Source organism: Vespula pensylvanica, chromosome 6, assembly GCF_014466175.1.
Source record: "Vespula pensylvanica isolate Volc-1 chromosome 6, ASM1446617v1, whole genome shotgun sequence".
In the NCBI taxonomy this organism is placed as follows: Eukaryota; Metazoa; Arthropoda; class Insecta; order Hymenoptera; family Vespidae; genus Vespula; species Vespula pensylvanica.
Window position 1 is genome coordinate 5,498,908 of NC_057690.1, and position 18,960 is coordinate 5,517,867.

An 18,960-nucleotide genomic window follows, 5' to 3' on the forward strand; every position below is an offset into this window, starting at 1 on the left:
GCCAAATTTTCACAAAGATCATTAAATCGAAATAGAATACTTTTTTCGGTAAATCTTTGAAAAAAAATTTCTAAAAATTTGTATACAGAGAGAAAACCGCAATTATAATCATATTGATCTAACAACCGTTTATTAATAACAGTCATGATACACTAATCACGATAGCTGAGATAAAATTCGATCGATATTTCATATTGTAGAATCTAGTCTCTTTCTCTTTAGTTTTGCATGACAAAAAACATAGTTTTGCATCTATTTTTTATTTTTTATTCCTATATAACCCGGTCGCCGACTTTGCCCAAATACTCGAATAATCGCCCGTCTATACGAGATTAGGAGCGATAGCGAGCACACGTTATAATGAGTACCAAAGTCGATTAGGAAGGTTTAAGCATGCTTATAGCAGTGCGCTACTTACGAATATGTTTACATATAAGATAGTCTTATAATTTATATTACACATTGCACGCGTGGCCGGGGTCAGAGTGTCTTTCGAGTAATAAAAAATATGTACATATATGTTTATTTATATGTTTCGCGTATTTTATAATGCTTGTAGTATAATATGCGTATGTATATAATATGCACATAAAATATACGCGTTTCTGCAAGTGTGTAAGTGTACGTGTTTCACAAGGACAAGCTTTCGCGTTTTGTTCTGTTTCATCGACGGAGCATCTTTTATGAGATTATCGTCGTTTCGATCAGGGACATACTAAATGTTTGATTTCATGAGAAATCTTTATGAAGATGTTCCCATATCCGTGATTCAGTCGATTCACGAAAGAAAAATTGAAAAAAGATATTTGAACGTCTCCAATGATGAAACGATCGAAATAAAAAAATTCTGCTTTACGGACGTATGATAATCGTTACCTTTTCCTAAGATGACGTTTTGTTTCATCGGTAAGGCAGGAATTTGTAAACGTGTGAACTTTACTATCTAGCAGGTTGGAATATTCTAAAGACTCGTTAGCGTTTGCAGCTCGTGGAAAATTGATATCTGACCCCTGCTACAAATGTTACCATAGTACGATAAAATGATTCGTTTGACAGAAGCTTCGATAATAACACTTGTCGTAATGTTAATTAACGAGTTACAGTTGCAGTATGAACCTTTTTTTTGGATATGTAATATTAAATGAATTATTATTATGCATGTGTTCTTTTTTCCCTTTTTCTTCTTCTTCGCTTTTGCTTTTTTAACGCGTTAAAATTAGGCCAAATATTTAAATTCAGCAATTATTCTCAAAATGGCTCGTACATATTGGCAACATCCAGCAAACGAATCATCCTCTTTTATTTCTTTTATTATTCATCGTGTTCTCTTCATTTGAAAAAAGCTTCGAAAAAACTGAATCTATGTGAAACCAGAGTAAAATCTCGCGTTGGCTAGCCTTTTCTAAGAGGCCTTGATATGTTCAATTGGAACCACCGTAGTTTGTTATCGCATCGGTCTCCTCATCGTAACCGCTGCTTTGTGTCTTTCTCTCTCTTTTTTTATCTCTTTCTCTTTCTTTAATTTTTTTTTGTTGCTCTTGCTTTTTGGCTTTTTTCGTTTTGTTTCTCGAGTAAATTAATGGAAGAGACAACTTATGATCAAATATGTAACGTTGCACGTTTAACGATCGCTTAGCTGTGTGCTTTGTAAAATTTCGTATAAATAATCTTTTTTTCAACTACTATACAGAAGTATTTCGTATTCTGCCATTTTCACGAAGCTCGGATATGTTCGAATTTGTTCTCAAATGTTAATTCAAGAACTTTATTACTTCGTACTATGATTATCACGTATATTTAAATACAAGGTGGATCAAAAGTTTTTAAATAGGTCAAAACTTTCTAGATGATTTTAAAAATCAATTAATTTTTTCGTGACTGTTTTGCAAAAGAGTAATCGATTTTTAAAATCATCTAGAAACTATCGGCCCACCTAGAAATTTTTAGTCCTCTTCGTAGAAATAAAATTATAGAATGCTAAGTGTGCTCAGTTAGGCCGGAGATCTTCCGCTCAAGAATTTCTTGCAATCTAATGTGACATTATGAAGAATAAAAAAGAAAAAAGTAAAATGTCTTTTAGAATCGGTAAATGAATGAAAGAGCGTTCCATTTCTGCTTCGTGAAAATAACTCTAACGTCGTATATCGTTATCAGAGACATTCCGCTTTTTTCAATTAACAAATAGCATTATTAAGTATAGTATCGTATAGTGCGATTAGCTTATTTTGTACGAGTAAATATATTAGATAAAACTATTATACAGTTCCACTATACAACGAGAGAGCGATTGTTCAAAGAAACGTCGTTATCGATGGAGAATGAAAATGATTAATCTCAATGGACACAATCTAGTAGAATCTTTCGATGTTGCATTTTGCTTGGATCAAGCAAAATCTCTAAAAATTTTATTAATATAATGATCAAAGAATATAATGATCAAAGATAACGAAAAATTACATACTTGTTTTTCTTTCTTTCTTTTTTTTTCGTTTTGATAGATTCAAGCGTATCTATGCCTTCTTAAACTACCGCAAAAATATGTTCAACAACAATTCAGCGGTTGATTACAACACGGACGAGCTTTTTGTTTTTCATCGACTTTGATCATTTATGCTTTTTCTTTTTACGTACGCACGTTTGGTCACTCCAAAATGGATCGTTTTGGACGATTGTTCGGACACCAGCCACGAATTTTTTATCTATTTAACACGTACACGAATTTCTTCTTCGTATTGTACCTGCATGTATATGTGTCACCGTGTGTATGTATACATAACATGAGATTTACATATTCTATCTCTTTGAGCAATGTGCCAGTGGATCATAAACTTTATACATTATTGCTTTTCCGATAGCCACGTCACGTACATTCAATCTCGCTCGCGCACATCCCAACTCTCTTCTCGTCAAAATTAACGCATTGTGCCTGTCGAGTAGATTGCAATATTGTGCCGTGTATTGTACTCGATTACAATTACAACCTATATACCTTTATAAAACAGAAGAATACGTCTTTAACGCTTTTCCCCGTATAAATTAATTGCGAATGCATCGAGACTATTCGATTAAATGTTTTTTACGAATTACCACTGCGTTGATTATCTATAAATAATGAAGGAATTCTCTCGACGAATGAGTAACCTGATGATTGCCAAAAATCGAAAAAAGAAAATAACAAAATAGCAGGGTATTAAAAAATCATTTGTGCATAAGATTATCTCGTATGTAGTTGGGATGATCGTGAGTGGGATAATAATTCTCTATCGCATACATTCATATCCGTCGCATTACATATATGCCAACACGATTGTACATATAATTAGTCAAGTTTCTAAATTGACGAATTTTTTATAATAAACTTAACGTTTCACTACAGCGCAGAGTTTCATGTACAAACGGTATTATATCGATGTTCGTCAGCGTGGACACCATCGCCATGCTTTCGTCGATGCTTTCATTCCTTAGCTACATTAATTTGCATACTTATATTTAATATGGGTTTATAATAATAATAATATATATTATTATTATTATTATTTCTTATATATATGTATGTGTGTATATTTGTATATATATATATATGTATATTTTGTTTGTATATAAGTGAATAATTATTCTTTTTCGTATGTTTGCTTCCTACGTCGTTACTTCATCGATCATTCCGCTTTATCTATCGCTCGAGATTGCAAATTCCCGCATTATTTGCTAATGTCATACATTGGATATAACAGCTTAGGAAAATTTGAGCCACCTTTTTGAGAATAATGATTATACGATACCTAAGGTGGCTTTAAAAATACCACTCGTATAATCCCGATAATTTCTCTTTCTTTTTACGTAGCGTCTCTACTTCTATTTTTTACACCTTTATTTTATATCTATATTAACAATCTATAATTCGATCTACAATATTCGGAGCCTCATACGATTAATTTGAAAACGCGTCATTTGCGCTTCAAGTTTCAACTTTAACAAACACACCTAATGGTCCAGTATGGGAGGAGTTTACTGAATAATTCATTATACATATTAATTAGTGCTAGTCCTTTACAGACTTTTCGTTTCTTTCTTTCTCTCTCTCTCTCTCTCTGTTTCTCTCTCTCTCTCTCTCTCTCTCTCTCTCTCTCTCTCTCTTTCTCTCTTTCATTCTTTCTCTAATTCATTCGATTTATACACACGAAGTCATTCCAGGCAATCGAGTATCGTACTTGATTTTATCTCCGATGATTATAGGATCGTCCATGCCTACGCAATAGGAGATTTTTCGTAATTTTCGTAGAGTAGAACTTCAACTCTACTATCGTGTCGCAGTTTATTTGGTCAATATAAATACCGCGGTAGGATTTTACATTAGCCAAGATCGTTTGGAAGAGATTGTAATACCGTCGCCGGTCCAGCAGCGAACTGTGTATTTCGATTCATATTCACTTTTTGTATACGTGATCTATTTCTTATTGAAAGTGGAATATCAGAAAAAGCACGTTTCGTATCGAGGTCGAACAGGTAACTGCAGCTGTTTCTATACATTCGATTTTGTGACAACGCGACTATAATTCGGTTTTGCTATTCTATTTTCTCTTCAATCAATATCTTCAAGATTCAACGTGAATGAAAATAGACTCGAGAAGAAACGTATAAGAAAATAAACCTTTCCCTCTTTTGTCATATTCTTTTACATCACGTATCTCGTACAGACATTTTTCTTATTACGATCTTGTTGTAATACTACCACGTATACGGTGTATCTTTGTCCGTCTACTACACGGAAAGTTACTTGGCTTAGCTCTCTATAGTGTCGTTTCGATTCTCGATTGTAGGAACAAGTTTGGATAGTCAGACAGATAGCGATTTTAAATCTTTCTCGAAAAAGACGAACTAAACTTTTTTACACATGCACGCACGTAGATCCACCTATACAAACACATACGTGCGAACACGTATGCGTAACTCATACACACGCACAGATATACCTACTTACACCATTTTTCATTCGCTCTTTCTTTCTTTAAACTCTTTCCGACACTTTTTCATGTCCCTAAACCGTCGTTGATATTCTAAACACTCGAGACTTTTCTTCCCCTTCTCTTGTAGAATAGGTAACTTTATCCGTGTCACGAATCGTCGACGAGACACGTCGAAGTGGACGCGAAAATGCTGCACGCTAGGAGCACGAGTAGGAGGATGGAACTCGATGACCTTGACATGCTTCTACCATCGTTGCTATATGGTAGTTTAACCGCGACCTCAGCCATCTTGAATATCGAGAGTAAGGGATGCGTATGAACTTCGTGATGTTTATTATTGATCTTATTGCTCAAATCCTCCAGCATGGAAGCGCATTCCTCCTGAAAAAAAACCATTTCATTTAACATACAAGTATTTATCGTAGTAAATAATATTTTTTACAAAAGTAAATATATATATATATTTCACTTTATATCGAAACACGAAAAATTTGTATCTACGAACGAGTTATTCAATAAAACTACCCTAGTATTCATTCAATGATAATATTTTGATGACCGATGTTTTTTTAGGTCATGTTTTTTCACAAATTAAACATCGTGAAACATAACACCTCATGGTTGTTCGTAGAGTCGTAGCATCGATTTCCATTTTCAACTGTCGCTATCCCTTTTCACTCCTCTCTCTCTCTCTCTCTCTTCTCTCTCGCTTTCTTTCTCTCTTTGTCCTACTCCTTCACTTCGAAATTACTTCGGCTCGTTGAATCTTTAATTTCCGGCATAGGATAGGGAAACTGAGGCCAGAACGATTTTTGGTGATATTTTTCGTGGGTAGGAAAGGGTGTGTAAGAGGGTGGTATGGTGGAAATGTACGCGACGCACATCGTGCGCCACGTGGCACGACGAGATTTCGACGTCACTGAGATTTCGAAACGTCGAGAGTACGCGTCAGGTCTTCCTCGTCCTTGTTCTCTCTTCTCGACCTCGTCGTCGTTCTTGGCGTCCTCGTTCGTTTTGTAAAAGTCCTTTGCCGAACGTCGGATATTCAATGAAATTAAATTCCCTTTCCGCTTTTTCTCAGGAATTGAATTTTTTTATCGATAAAGATAGAGAGAGTATTATCGGTGGCATTTCACCGTAATAGGTATGTTCTTTATTCTCTTCTCTTCGTATCATTTTTGATATTTCGTTTTACAGTAATTCTCTATTAAAAGTTTTCTTTTTATTATTTTTAATTTCATTTCAATTTTTCATTTTTATCGTTTTTTAAAGAAGAGAGCTATACTATTGCTTGCTAAATTATTATATAGTTTGAAATAAAATGTATATATGTACATATACATATATATATGTATGTATATATATATATATAATATATTATACACACACACATATATATATATGTATATATTCATAAATTTGTTATTTTCATACATTAGTATTATGCCAGATATTTATATATGTATAATACATATATTATTGATCTCATCATACGGCATGTTTTTTTATTAACGATATTAATCTAGAACTATAGGAATTGCTCGAGGATGAATTCAGTGCGTGATGATTTTAAAAATTCAGTATGACATCGTGGACAATCGCATTATTCCCATATCCACGCATCCGCTTTTATCCTGTAATTTAATAAAACGCTAGGGGGGTAATAACAATCCAAGCAGGGCATTCCGGCGAAAACCCAAAGCGATAATTCATTTTACATATCGGCTCACGCTAATTGCCACCGATTTCGAACTCCTTCTCGCACGTAGCGTGTTAATTATCCAGGATGAGGATCGATGATCTTACAGAACGGCGAGCTTAGTAACATTTTCTTTGTTAAACGAGATTCTAAATCGTTGACGATGCAAGTATTGCCATTTGTTGGATTAGAACAAATAGAATTACCTACATCGAATGGTACAATAAAAGTTTACGTCAACATATATGGAATCTTAATGGTTAAGAAAAGATAATGTGTATTTAATATATAATGATATGAAATATAATATTAGAAAGGAATAACAGTAAACAATATTATATAAAAATATTAAAAATAAAATCGATCTTAATGACTTATCTGTATTATCTATAATTTCATTTTCTTAATAAACTACAAATTTTGATGATAGCTAGCATGTCTCATAATTAATTTCTCACGACGCGGACTAGTATAAATAGTTCAATATTTTTGTATAAGTAGACATTGAGGAATACCTGATTTAGAGTTGACATTTGAAATATATCTAGCAATACGAGTACCTACGATGTACCTACTTAGGCAAGATTTAATTAATACGATTAATGTAACTAGAGAATATAGTTGCCTTTCGTTGAGAAAGTTTTATACCAAAGATCGCGATCCATGAAGGAGATCATATATACAAGAAAGAGAAAAGAGAAAGAGAATATGTTTGTGTGTAAGGGAGAGAGAGAGAGAGAGAAAGAGAGAGAGAGAGAGAGAGAGAAAGAGAGAAAGAGAGAGAGAGAAAGAGAGAGAGAGAGAGAGAGAGAGAGAGAGAGTGTACTATCGAGTCACGGTTTAATTAATACGGGGCTGCGGCATACCGACGGAATTCTGCGGAAGCTCGATACCCCGCTATAATTTACGAACGTTCTCGTCTATTACCGCTGGATCCCTTTTATCGATATAATACAGCTAAATATTTAGATGCGCATGTAAGCAACGGAGTTTCAAGGGAGCAAAGGTGAAATATCCTATAGAAATACTTTGTAAACCAATCTCTAGGGATATTTCAAAATCGAATCGCGAAGCTCGCGATCCTTTCCATTCGATGATATATATTACCTATTAAAATTCCTTCCTTATCGTTGAACTTGTATCCATCTAACTCGATAAACCATTCGAAGTTAAATATCAGTATAGATTCATTAAAATTCATTAAATATGATGATTTAAATATAGCTTAGTGAAAGAAAGAAAAAGAAAGAGACAGAGAGAGAGAGAGAGAGAGAGAGAGAGAGAGAAAGAACAAGAGGAAACTAAGGATCGTACTTTCCAAAGGAGTGAATAACGTTCTCGATCCTCCAGAGGATTCTGAGAACTAATGATATCTCTTTCTCTTTCCTTCCAAGCAAACCATCCGCGAAGCAAAGGATTCTATCTATATAGGTTTGCAGATATGCGAATGAGAAGCTGTTGTAAGATGGCATTGCGATGGGTGTCTTAGCCGTTGTTGCAGGTGCATCCGCGTTTCTCGTAGGACAGGTAAACCATTATCCTTCTTCCTCCGAGGGAATCCCTTATTAATGGCCGGCTAATTGGATTTCTCGGGAGAGAAACGATTAGGTCAACGCAGTCTTGTATGCGAAGATGAAGAGAAAGAGAGAGACAGAGACAGAGAGAAGATTCGTGGTAACGAAGAACCGAGAGATCTGTTATAGCAAGGCGACGTCTCCCACTGACCCCTTTTCCATTTCATACTTAAACTTCGATTGAAAACGGAGAGAGAGAGAAAGAGAGAGAGAAAGAGATAGATAGATAGATAGATAGATAGATAGATAGATATATAGAGAGAAAGAGAAAGAGGGAGAGAGAGAGAGAGAGAGAGAGAGATTCTGTTCGATATCTGAAACGATTGTGTTTGCGACGTTCGTTTACAGTTCGAAACGAGACCCGTTTGCGATTCGTGTCGTCGAACAATGCTATCAATGTATAATGACGTGATAATGGGAAAGATGTACGCCAACGATAAGAATACTGCTTTGGTATAACTCTATCTCTATCTCTCGTTCCTTATCTCTCGTTCTCTTTCACTCGATATTTCGTTTCAAATTCAACGCGTGTAACTTCCTTCTATTTAATAATTTATATTAAAGCACTGTATGGTATATCGAACGGTTAATAACGTAGTGGAATGCGTGAAACAATAATCTTCTTTATCGAATATATATTTTTACGACAACAGGATGGGCTAGAAGGTCCCAGCGGTTGGTAGTATCGTAAAAGTCGTGCATTAGTACCGGTAGTAACTATAAACGGATGTTTTAATGGTCGCATAAAAGAATCCTTTCGTTGAAGAAAGGGCAACACTCCGACATCTGGAGTGTCCACTTGATCGATAACGATGTCGAGACTTAGTTAACGTTCAATAGGAAAAGTCTAAAAAAAAAAACGGTCGAAGAAAGTGGAAGAGTATGGTACAGTAAAGGGGAAGAGGATGAAAAAGGAGAGACAAAGACCTAAGTCTACGTCATGATGACGTCTTTATCGAACAGTGAGTTCTCGAGTATAAAAGAACGAGCAATTAAATTAGAATAAAAATTGAATTAATAGGGAATGATTTAAGTAGTTGTGATCTATGGAGTCGAGAATTATGAAGGGAATACGTCAGCGTCAGGAGACAACATCGAAGAATCTACCTTAATATTTAAAGTATTTATCTTAATTTATATTGAATTTAGGATCGCTTTAATTAATTTTAACCCTTAAATATTTGTGATTATAATATTATAATATATTAATATTTAATATGATTTAATATAAACGTAGAACGATTTAGGTCTTTTATTAAATTTCTTAAAAAGTAATATGAAAATATAATCTTGCCGTTATTTCCATCTTAATATTCGTATATTTAATTATCTATTAAAGGGGTAAATAAATTAGTTTCAACGAACGAATATTAATTAATTATTGTTAATGTATATCTGGGATTGAAGGTTCGATTTTAAAACATAGCAACGTGGAAAGTTACGTTTTACGTTGTTCCATGCGAAATCACTGTGCTCATTTGAAACATGTAAAATAAGGAAGTTGTGCATTAAAGAGTCTTTTTGCTCGTTTCATGGGTTCAGACCGACCGTTCTTAAACTCTAAAGCTCTTGCGACGCTGCAACGCTGCTGGACTGTTTTAAAAATGAAAGAACTCCCTTTTACATTCCTACAGTTGCCTTGCTCTTATATTCTTCTCGAATATCTTCTTTTCTGACCGAACAAAGAAACGTTGTGGTAGAAACGTGCGCAATCCGCAGTAGTCAGTAGTAGTCGCTACTATTAACAAATTTTTCTTGTATAAACTTACTTATCACATTTTACAACGCGACTCAGATAATTTAAAAAATCGTTATATTTCGTTGCTTATGTCAACATCGATAGTAAAGAGATAAAGAAAGGCAGAGAAAAAGAAAGAGAGAACTTATTGTTGGCACAACAGTAGAAAGCAAGACAGAACAGCAAAAAATTCTCAAGGCATGATTATACTCTTTTGGACTCGGCTTAAAAATGAAAGAGTTTGCTTTATTTTTCTAGCCTATGGTTCTCGGTTTCTTGGACACGTCTGTGAAATCCATTCAGCTTCTTTTTGATTTAAACAATTTTTCTATTAACTCAGGATTGATTCTTTCTCTTGGATGATAAATATTTTCCTAATATTTCTTCAATCTTCTTTAGTTTCTTTTAGTTATCATGGTACTGGAAAGAGTTAAGAGAAAACAAAGAAAGAGAAAGAGAAACAGACAGAAAGAGAGAGAGAGAAAAATAGGAGAGAAAGAGAGAAAGAGGAATATTAAAATTATTTTTATATTTATGAAGTGTAGCTAACGAGTTATTATATCGATATAATACGTAAAGTCAAAGTATTTTTTGTGTTACATAACGTTTACACGCATCGCGTATCACTAGTTAATTACCTTTGCGATGATAATGAAGCTTGTGTTTGCATGTTGAAAGGTCGTAGCTGTCATTTCCTTTGCAGCCATTGCCACCCTCCTTTCGCGCTTCTTTCATTCGAAAATCAAACCCGTTCGTTCCTCCGGGCGAAATTAATCGAACCTCTCTCCATTCCCCCTCTCTCTGCCTCTCTTCACCCACCCCAACCTCTTTCGAAGCCGCTTCTGTCGGATATCCGAAAGGTAGAAGCGAATTGTTTCTGTTACGTGAAAGCTGCGTTCGCGTGCAAGCGACGGCCAAGCGAGGCATAGTGAATTCCCCGGGGAATGCACATCGCTATCGCATCGAGCAGAAAATATTACTCACTCTCCTTTAGTCATCTTCTCTCGATACTCGAAAAACAAACGGACCCATACTGAAATAATAATTTCATCGAAATCCACACTGTGTATCTGTATATAGATACGCAGCCAGATACGTATGTACATATCTATTCGATCCTCGTACGAGCTATGGGACAGTGCACTTTGCCAGATTGACTCATCCCTACTCATTCTTCTACTTTTTTTCACTCGACTTCGTACTCACCTCGATTGTACATTACATATGGTTTGCTTTTTTCTCTTTGTTTTCTCCTTTTCTTTTTAAATTATCGAAGAAACTTCACGATTACTCTTGATCATTTTTTTTATGACTTATGAAGAAACGAACGATCTTATAATATAAATCATGAAGAAGTTTTTGCTTTCTTTCTTTTTTTCTTATTTTCTTTCTCTTTTCTCTTGGAACTATTAAGATGAAAGTAATATTTTTAATGAGTTTTCTTGAAAATTTCGATGGCTTCTATTTCTTTCGATATGGAATAAAGTTATTTTGAGCTTTTGACATAAATAAATAAAACGTTCTGATATTTATTTATTAAAAAGTGACAGTCGTTGATAAGCGCGATATGAAAAGTTTTTTCGATTTTTATTTATGACAGATTGCAATTGACATGAAAACTATTTGAGAATTTTGTATAACCATTGAATGAGTGTAAAACGTATACATTTAATTTTTTCAATAGAATATTTTGCTACTATTACGATCGATTTGCATTTTTTAAACGAATTCTTCATATTATACGTATTTAATTTTTCTCGATTGATTCATTATTTCACGATCCTTATTTCATTCCAGAAACGATTATGCTCAATTTCAAAGAGTTTACTGCCATTCTTATGGATCTATACTAGATATCTATCTCTAACGTTTATTTCTAATCGTCTTTCGAGTTCCTTTATTAAGAAGAAGAAAAGGTATTATTCCTTCGTTGAAACAATCGTATCCATTCGTGCGAATCGTGACGAGAAATTCATCGATACGCCGAAGAACCGTGGCTTTGTCGACGTTCTAACGTCGGTTCGGTTCGATTGTCGCCTATCGAGGCAGCAACTCGATAAAGCCAGAAGTGGAGTCCCACTCTCTTCGAGCGATATCGTCGACTTCATTGAGATAAGGTCTCAATGCCTTAATGGCCTCACCTAACGGATGCAGTTGCATAGCCTTTCGGCGTTATGCCGCCTCGTTCGATCTGTCCATTCACCAGGAACGAGATATGTATTGTTCGAGAGCTTCTAGGGACTCTTCGAACGAAAAGACGGATGTAACGAAAACAATGTAAAAGCTATGAACATAGTTGAAGAGTATTTGTAAATGTCATAACAAATTTTTTGCATAAAATAAAATAGATCATTTTTTACCATTAGAAGACGCATTCGAATGGATTATTAAAGATATCTTTAACGTATAACGATCATCTTATTAGAAAATAATAGTATTGTTAGAAGTAATAATTAATGATGTACAGACGGAAAAAGTTTATGGCCAAATAAAGAAATATTTATCGATTATGCAGATATTCGCGATTTTGTTCATTTATTCAATATACGAGGCGATAATATATTTTATATTTATTAATCATATATCTTTTACGATTCGATGCACAATTTTGAAACTACTATTATATCCATAAACGGATCGTAATAAAAGACACACGCTGGATTTTAACGAAATTGCTGTTTTGTGATACGCGGTCGGCGAGCCATCGAATAAACTCATAAACGACATCTGCTACATATTTTAATTACTCTTTTCATTATCCAATGATTTCTCTCTCTCTCTCTCTCTCTCTCTCTCTCTCTCTCTCTGTTTCTATTACTATCATAAAATCGAATCAATGAAAGCAGACGAGGGTTTTGAAAAAGTCAAAAAGTTTGTCGTTCTTTCATTTTCTATCATTTCTTCGAGAAGAGAGTTTTTAAAGCACGACGAAACGAGGTCATGGATTCGTATACTTATGTAGCCATGTTAAATGAAGACTGCTCGAGAAGGTATATATAGAGAAAAATAAAAGAAAAGTGAAATGACTGAATCAGAATCGAATGCTCATCGAGGGGTGGCCTTAAACCCTCGCGCGCGCAAGAATCTTGTCGATTGTAACGTTGAGAAGGAGGAGGAAGAGTAGGTGGGGGAAAGCATTGTCGATAATTCAAAGAGTCGAAGAATCAACGACTGGAATGGAGTCGTGCCTAATTCGAAATCAAACCTTCTCCGGACGTAAATCGGCGAACGTTGTCGATCCTTCTCTCGTATTCTATGAGACAAATGGGACGCACGGTTGAATGGATGCCATTCGTAAAAACGAAGAATCAGAATAATTACCGGCTTTGGGGAACGAAGTTGAAACGATTCAGTTCGCGACTCGTGCTTACTCCGATTATCGAGCGAATTCACAACCACCCACTCCTTCTGGTCTTTCCAAGAGAATCAACTGCGTTTTGAATACAATGTTCACTCGGGTAAAATCAATGCAAAGTAATCGATCTATGCGCTAATAATCTTTTTCTTTTTGTCTTAAGAAATAGCGAACTTAAATTATTTTGTTCATGTTTTAGATAATTTCTTAAAGACGAACGTATGTTAAACGAAAGGTACATATTCAAAACTGATTCTATTTCGAAAGAGATAGTGTCAATTGTTATATTCATTAGTAATTAAAATTTGTATATATATGTATATATATGTATATAAGTAAAGTTTTTTGATGTTATAATAAAGAAAAAGTCGGAAAATTTCCTAGCAATTCGTGATGGGGTAATAAAAATTAATCGCGTTAAAGCGGTAAAGGAGATTCTCCTCGTCGTAAAGATCATCGTAGACGATGAGAAGCACGTACATTCGCTCTTTCGCGTTCGCGGTGAGCTTTTAATGAAAGATGTCGGTCCCATCTCGGTGGAGGCTGCATTTCGCTGACACTTATACAGGGGGCCGAGATACTTAATTTGACATTCCAGTCGACTCTTTTCCCTTCGTCATCGATCTCTACGGACCGACAGACAGATATATACCTAGCTAGCTACTACCCGCGGTCGTTTTCCCTCGTTACTCGTCGTCTCTGTCGGCGTCGCGCTCGTTGCCCGAAGTTTATTGGAACGTGCTTAATTAACTTTCCAGCGGTGACTTCGGCGCCGACGTCGACGTCGTCGCGATTATCCGTAAGCCGGGCTGACTGCAGCATTGCTGGAAATCCACCTCGTTGAACAACCCCACCTTCAACCCCATCCCAACAAGCACTACCATCAACCCACTCCTTCCTCTTCTTGCGTTAGCTCCTTTCTCGCGAGAGGCAAAAGCGTCCGTACGTTCTCTCCTATAATTTCGCCCAAGTAACGGAGGAAGACTAATCGAGCTTCCAAAGCGCCGCGCAACTTGCGAGCTGCATAATCGTAGATTATAATTGTGATTGCATAACAGCAAATTCGAATTATGAATCTGCCGCGAGGCGACTCGATTCACCCCCACCCAATGAATGCCTCTCTCTTCTCTTCTATATGTTATCCACGATGAGGTACCTATGTATTTTGGATTCGGGCATCGATTAATTTCTCCTTCTAGTCGGTATGATAAATTATTCTAGAGGTGTTCTCTTGCGACAAGTTATATATATGTGTATTTATATATGGGATTATGCTTTAGAATGATACGAAAACAGAGAAAATTCGCATTTGACAAGAGGAAATAGAAATAAAAAGAGGAATTGTAAAAATGATCGATCTTATCGATTCGACGATAAGATCGGTTCCATATCCTAAAATAGATTGATATAAAAAATATTTCTCGTATATATATTTATACGGGATGTTTCGTTAAACTCGATATTACAAAATTATCAGCCGTCGTTTCTTTTTTCTTTTATTTGTTACTATGTAAATAAATTTTTTCGCTCTTTTCATCCATACTACATTTTCTCCATCATGAAAATATATTTCCTTCCTCTCTTTTAACTCTTTATGGTTAAGCTTCTACGAAACTTTGAAAATAGCCAGGAGAAAAAGATAGCTGATACTAAACGAGCGAAGTTTAAGCGGCAATAAGTCGCCTCACCTCGTAGTAACCTTTCGTTATCACGAAAGGTATGTTTAGGATTTGAAATAGAAAGAAAACGGAGACAAGTTCGAAGGTTTGACTTTTTAACGCAAAGAGCGTGCTCGTTCGCTCGCGAAGAAGACGAGTTTCCTTTTTCTTTTTCTTCTTTTCGACGATATTTCGACGTCCACCGTTCATCTCTTTCTCTCCCTCTCTTACTCCCTTTCTCTCTTTTTCTCTCTTTTTTTCCTTCTCTGACGTAGGAGAAGCTGGAAAGAGAAAAAGAGAAAGGATACAGAAGGAGAAGGGCTGAAAGAAGGAGCCGAGCGAGCGCTTAAGTGGCGCATGGAAATTCAATGAAAAGTCACGAGAGCTCGAGAGATCGATACTCGGATACGGGGACTTGAATGTGGCAAGACAAGGCAGGGCAAGGCAGGGTAAGGCAAGGCAAAGGAGAAGACGAGCCGGTCGAATAGAGTAGATGGAGGATGAGGAAGAGAAGGAAGAGGAGGAGGAGGAAAAGGAGGTAGAAGCGAAGGCATAGGTGGCTTTATTGGCCTCGTGCCAGTCTTCGCTATCAATGTGGAACACCTGTGCGTTTACGTTCGGTCCTCGTCCTTTTAGCGACGAATGAAACTTGAATCCCCTTCTTCCCTTCACCAACTACCGAAGTACCGCCGAGGAAAAAGGGAAAGTGAATCGATGTTAATTTCAAGTATCGGATACATGTTTTCCGGAAGTTTAGTTAAAGAAAAACTTGTTAGAAAAGAAAGGACAACTTGTTTTCATCTTTCTTCTTTAAAGGAAATTAATCGGAACACGATAGTTCTTCAAAGAAAATCGAACCACGAAGTTTCTACATACATATATTCTTGAACCGATATCGTCTCGATTCGACGGGATAAAATCTTTCATAAATGTGAATATTTGAAGTTAAACTAGATGAGTTTTTCAAAGTGTACTATCGGATGTTATCGCGTTAGAGAAGGGAGAACGGAAAAATAGCTCGCTTTGGTTCGACTACTCTTCTTACCCGAATACACCTTTTTCTAGACGGCTATGACGACGGCTATTTCGATTTTGCCGTAACCGAGAGAACGAAATACTCGCAGAACACTTTCAGTTCTAGTGATATCACTTTCCGAACTCGTTTCAATGCGAACGTGTTCGTCATATTCCAAAAGATTTATATTTCACGTTGGCTATTTTTATTTTTTTTTCTCGTGATCCTATTGCCTTCTTTTCATTACCTTTTCACATCTTACCGGACGATTAAGCAATTCGCATGCGATCGAGGCTGTAGATATAATAGGAAAAAAGAATGCGTTTTATAATTCTTAGAAAAAAATCTCCAGAATGTTTCACTACTTCTATTTACATTTCATCGTAAAATATTTCAAAATTTGTTCGTTCTTTTGTCTGATATTTACATATGTTTCTAAGATTTATTACACAATGTTTCTAAGATTATATTAATCTCAACAATTATTAGTAAAGATTACTATATATACACTTAGATCTCGTCAAGATGGATTCAATCAATTTATTAGTTCGATCAATTCCATGAGATTTTTTCGAAGAACGTGACATATATACGTCATACATATTCATGAAATGTCTAGTGCTCGACATCAGGAGAATGCATCGGACACATCGAATGCTGCTAAGCAAATAACAGTATGCTACGTATTATGTGCGTCACAAGTAAATTTACCCGTAGCTAACGTAGCAGCGACTTGTTTACACGTAATCCTAAGGCGATACCTAGCTCAATACCCAGAATCTGGGGCAATTTTCTATTTTCCGATGAATCGAATCGATCCTGTAAATTTATGCATGTGCATCGTATGTAGATAGTTGCTTCAAGTATTACGATGGAAAGTATTCGAATTTCTTAACAAAAACTTACTTATTCATTTATCAGAATATTTTTATGATACCTACACCGTTACACATACATTTCTTTACAAATTATAATACTCTTTCCCCTCTTTTTCGCACTTCTTGCCTTCTTAACTTTTAATCTTAATCGCGTCATATGTAAGTAAGTACGTAGTATACGGGACAATAATTCGTTCAACAATCCATTTAGCGTTAAGACAAAGGAAATGTAAAAAATGAATAAGAGAAAAAGTAGAGAGTCGAGGAAAGAAGTGTAAAAAGGAAAGGAAAAAAATAAAGTCACGAAGTTTTCTCGCTACCGTCAAAATGGGTCTCTAAATTATTAAAAGCTTGAATACTTATTTCTTACACTTCGCACCGTAAGCCGTCTTAACCTTCCCTCACTGCTAGTTTCTAAGATTTATTATCGCGAGCAGTCAGTGCTAGTATAAATTTTCGTATGTTTTATAAACGGTTGACGTGCTTCGATGAAAAGCGCAGATAAATTTTCTGCCTGGAAAATGTTTGACATATTTTCGACGAAATTTCGGCAAAGCATTTCGTTGTCCTGCAATCTTTTATTTATGCAAATAAACGTGAAAGGAATAAAAGGTAATCTTTTTAAATGTTTTTTGGAAAATTTGCAAATTGATAAATTAAGGAAAATATACATATATTATAGTAATTATATCATAACAACGTGCATAGACGTTCAATTATTGATTATCGCCAAATTTATTTTTATTATATGTAATTAACTTGTATTTTTGCAAATAAATAAAGACACGATATGCTGACCATTCAATCAACGAAAAGATTTGTAATAACGTTAAAAAGGATTTTTATATTCTTAGAATATATCAAAGAGGCCAGAATTCGTGAAATCACGTATCAACAATGACAATTCAACAAAGAAGTAAATGCACAACGTTGCGAAAAAATTCTTCCGTATTAAATCTCACAATCCTTAGAATTTTTTATAATATATGTTCACTTTATGTATATTTTGTAAAAATGAATTTGGAAATTTATAAATACTTAGTTTCGCAGTATTAAATCGTACACTTTCAGACGAATGATTCATAAGTTTTTAATAGTCTTTTACTTTCTCATCAGAGACAGAATCATTCTACTAATTGCACAAAAAAATTGATAAAAACATTTCAAGTGCAATTTTTTTAACGTTTAAAATTTATCTATTATTAGTAACAAAAGAAAGAAAACATTGAGAAAGAAGATATTATACGAAAGACTTATTTGCACTCGCATCAAGTTTCCGAACGACCAAAAACAAAACCTTTCTTTCGATTTATTAATCATCTTGAAAAAATTTATTATGAACAATATCACTTAAAATTTTAACTATCCGTTTACTTTTGTGTCAAAAGAAGACAGCTACTCGTAAAGGAAAACTTTAAATTCAACGTTTAACGAATACACAGACAATATACATATAGAGTTTCTACGAGTTTGTGTTCGCGTGCCAAGCGAGAAAGAAAGAAAAGTGAAAAATGTGTGAAATGACAGGAATAGTTCGCCAAAAAAGAAACGAGCGTCTTCGACTTGGCAGCAAAGAGATAGCAAGATGGAGGTGAAGGAATAGAAAAGGAATGAGCGAAGAGACTGTGGTCCTTCTCTTATATTACCAAAGTTTTATGACGTATGTACCAACGACAAGGGAATATATAACTTTACTTTTTCTTTTTGTCGCTCGCTCTCTTTGCTCCAAAGTACTATGCTCGTGGGAAGGTATTCGAATGAGGTGAGGGGTGGAGAATAGGAACAAGGATAAGCTAAAGTCGATGAACCGTACCTCGAGTATCCTTGAAATTGAAATGAAAACTGCAGACACGACGAAAGACACAAGCAACAAGAAAACAAATAACAAATTCAAATACAAACAATTCCAAAAGGGTAAAGAGAAGCGAGCGATGTATTCGCTACCCAACGCTATTAAACGCAACTTTCCTACATTTGCAGCACGTGCACGGCATACTCCACCGTTGTTTGCTAACGTTTCTTGTTTCGCATTGTGTTATACATACACGAGACGGAATAAATAAGACGTCGATCATTAAC

At 35.3% G+C, this 18,960-nt stretch overlaps 1 protein-coding gene across 5 annotated transcripts in view; it reads right to left on the reverse strand.

Annotated features, from left to right (window-relative positions):
- Positions 1-2,019: 2,019 nt before the first annotated feature.
- Positions 2,020-18,960, reverse strand: part of LOC122629874 — a 198,146-nt gene continuing 181,205 nt past the window's right edge. For all 5 annotated transcript variants that reach the window (XM_043813729.1, XM_043813730.1, XM_043813728.1 and 2 more), the window contains one exon: positions 2,020-5,345. In XM_043813729.1, coding sequence (XP_043669664.1) covers positions 5,112-5,345 — 234 coding nt within the window. In that variant the 3' untranslated portion in view covers positions 2,020-5,111. The remainder of the gene's footprint in view (positions 5,346-18,960) is intronic.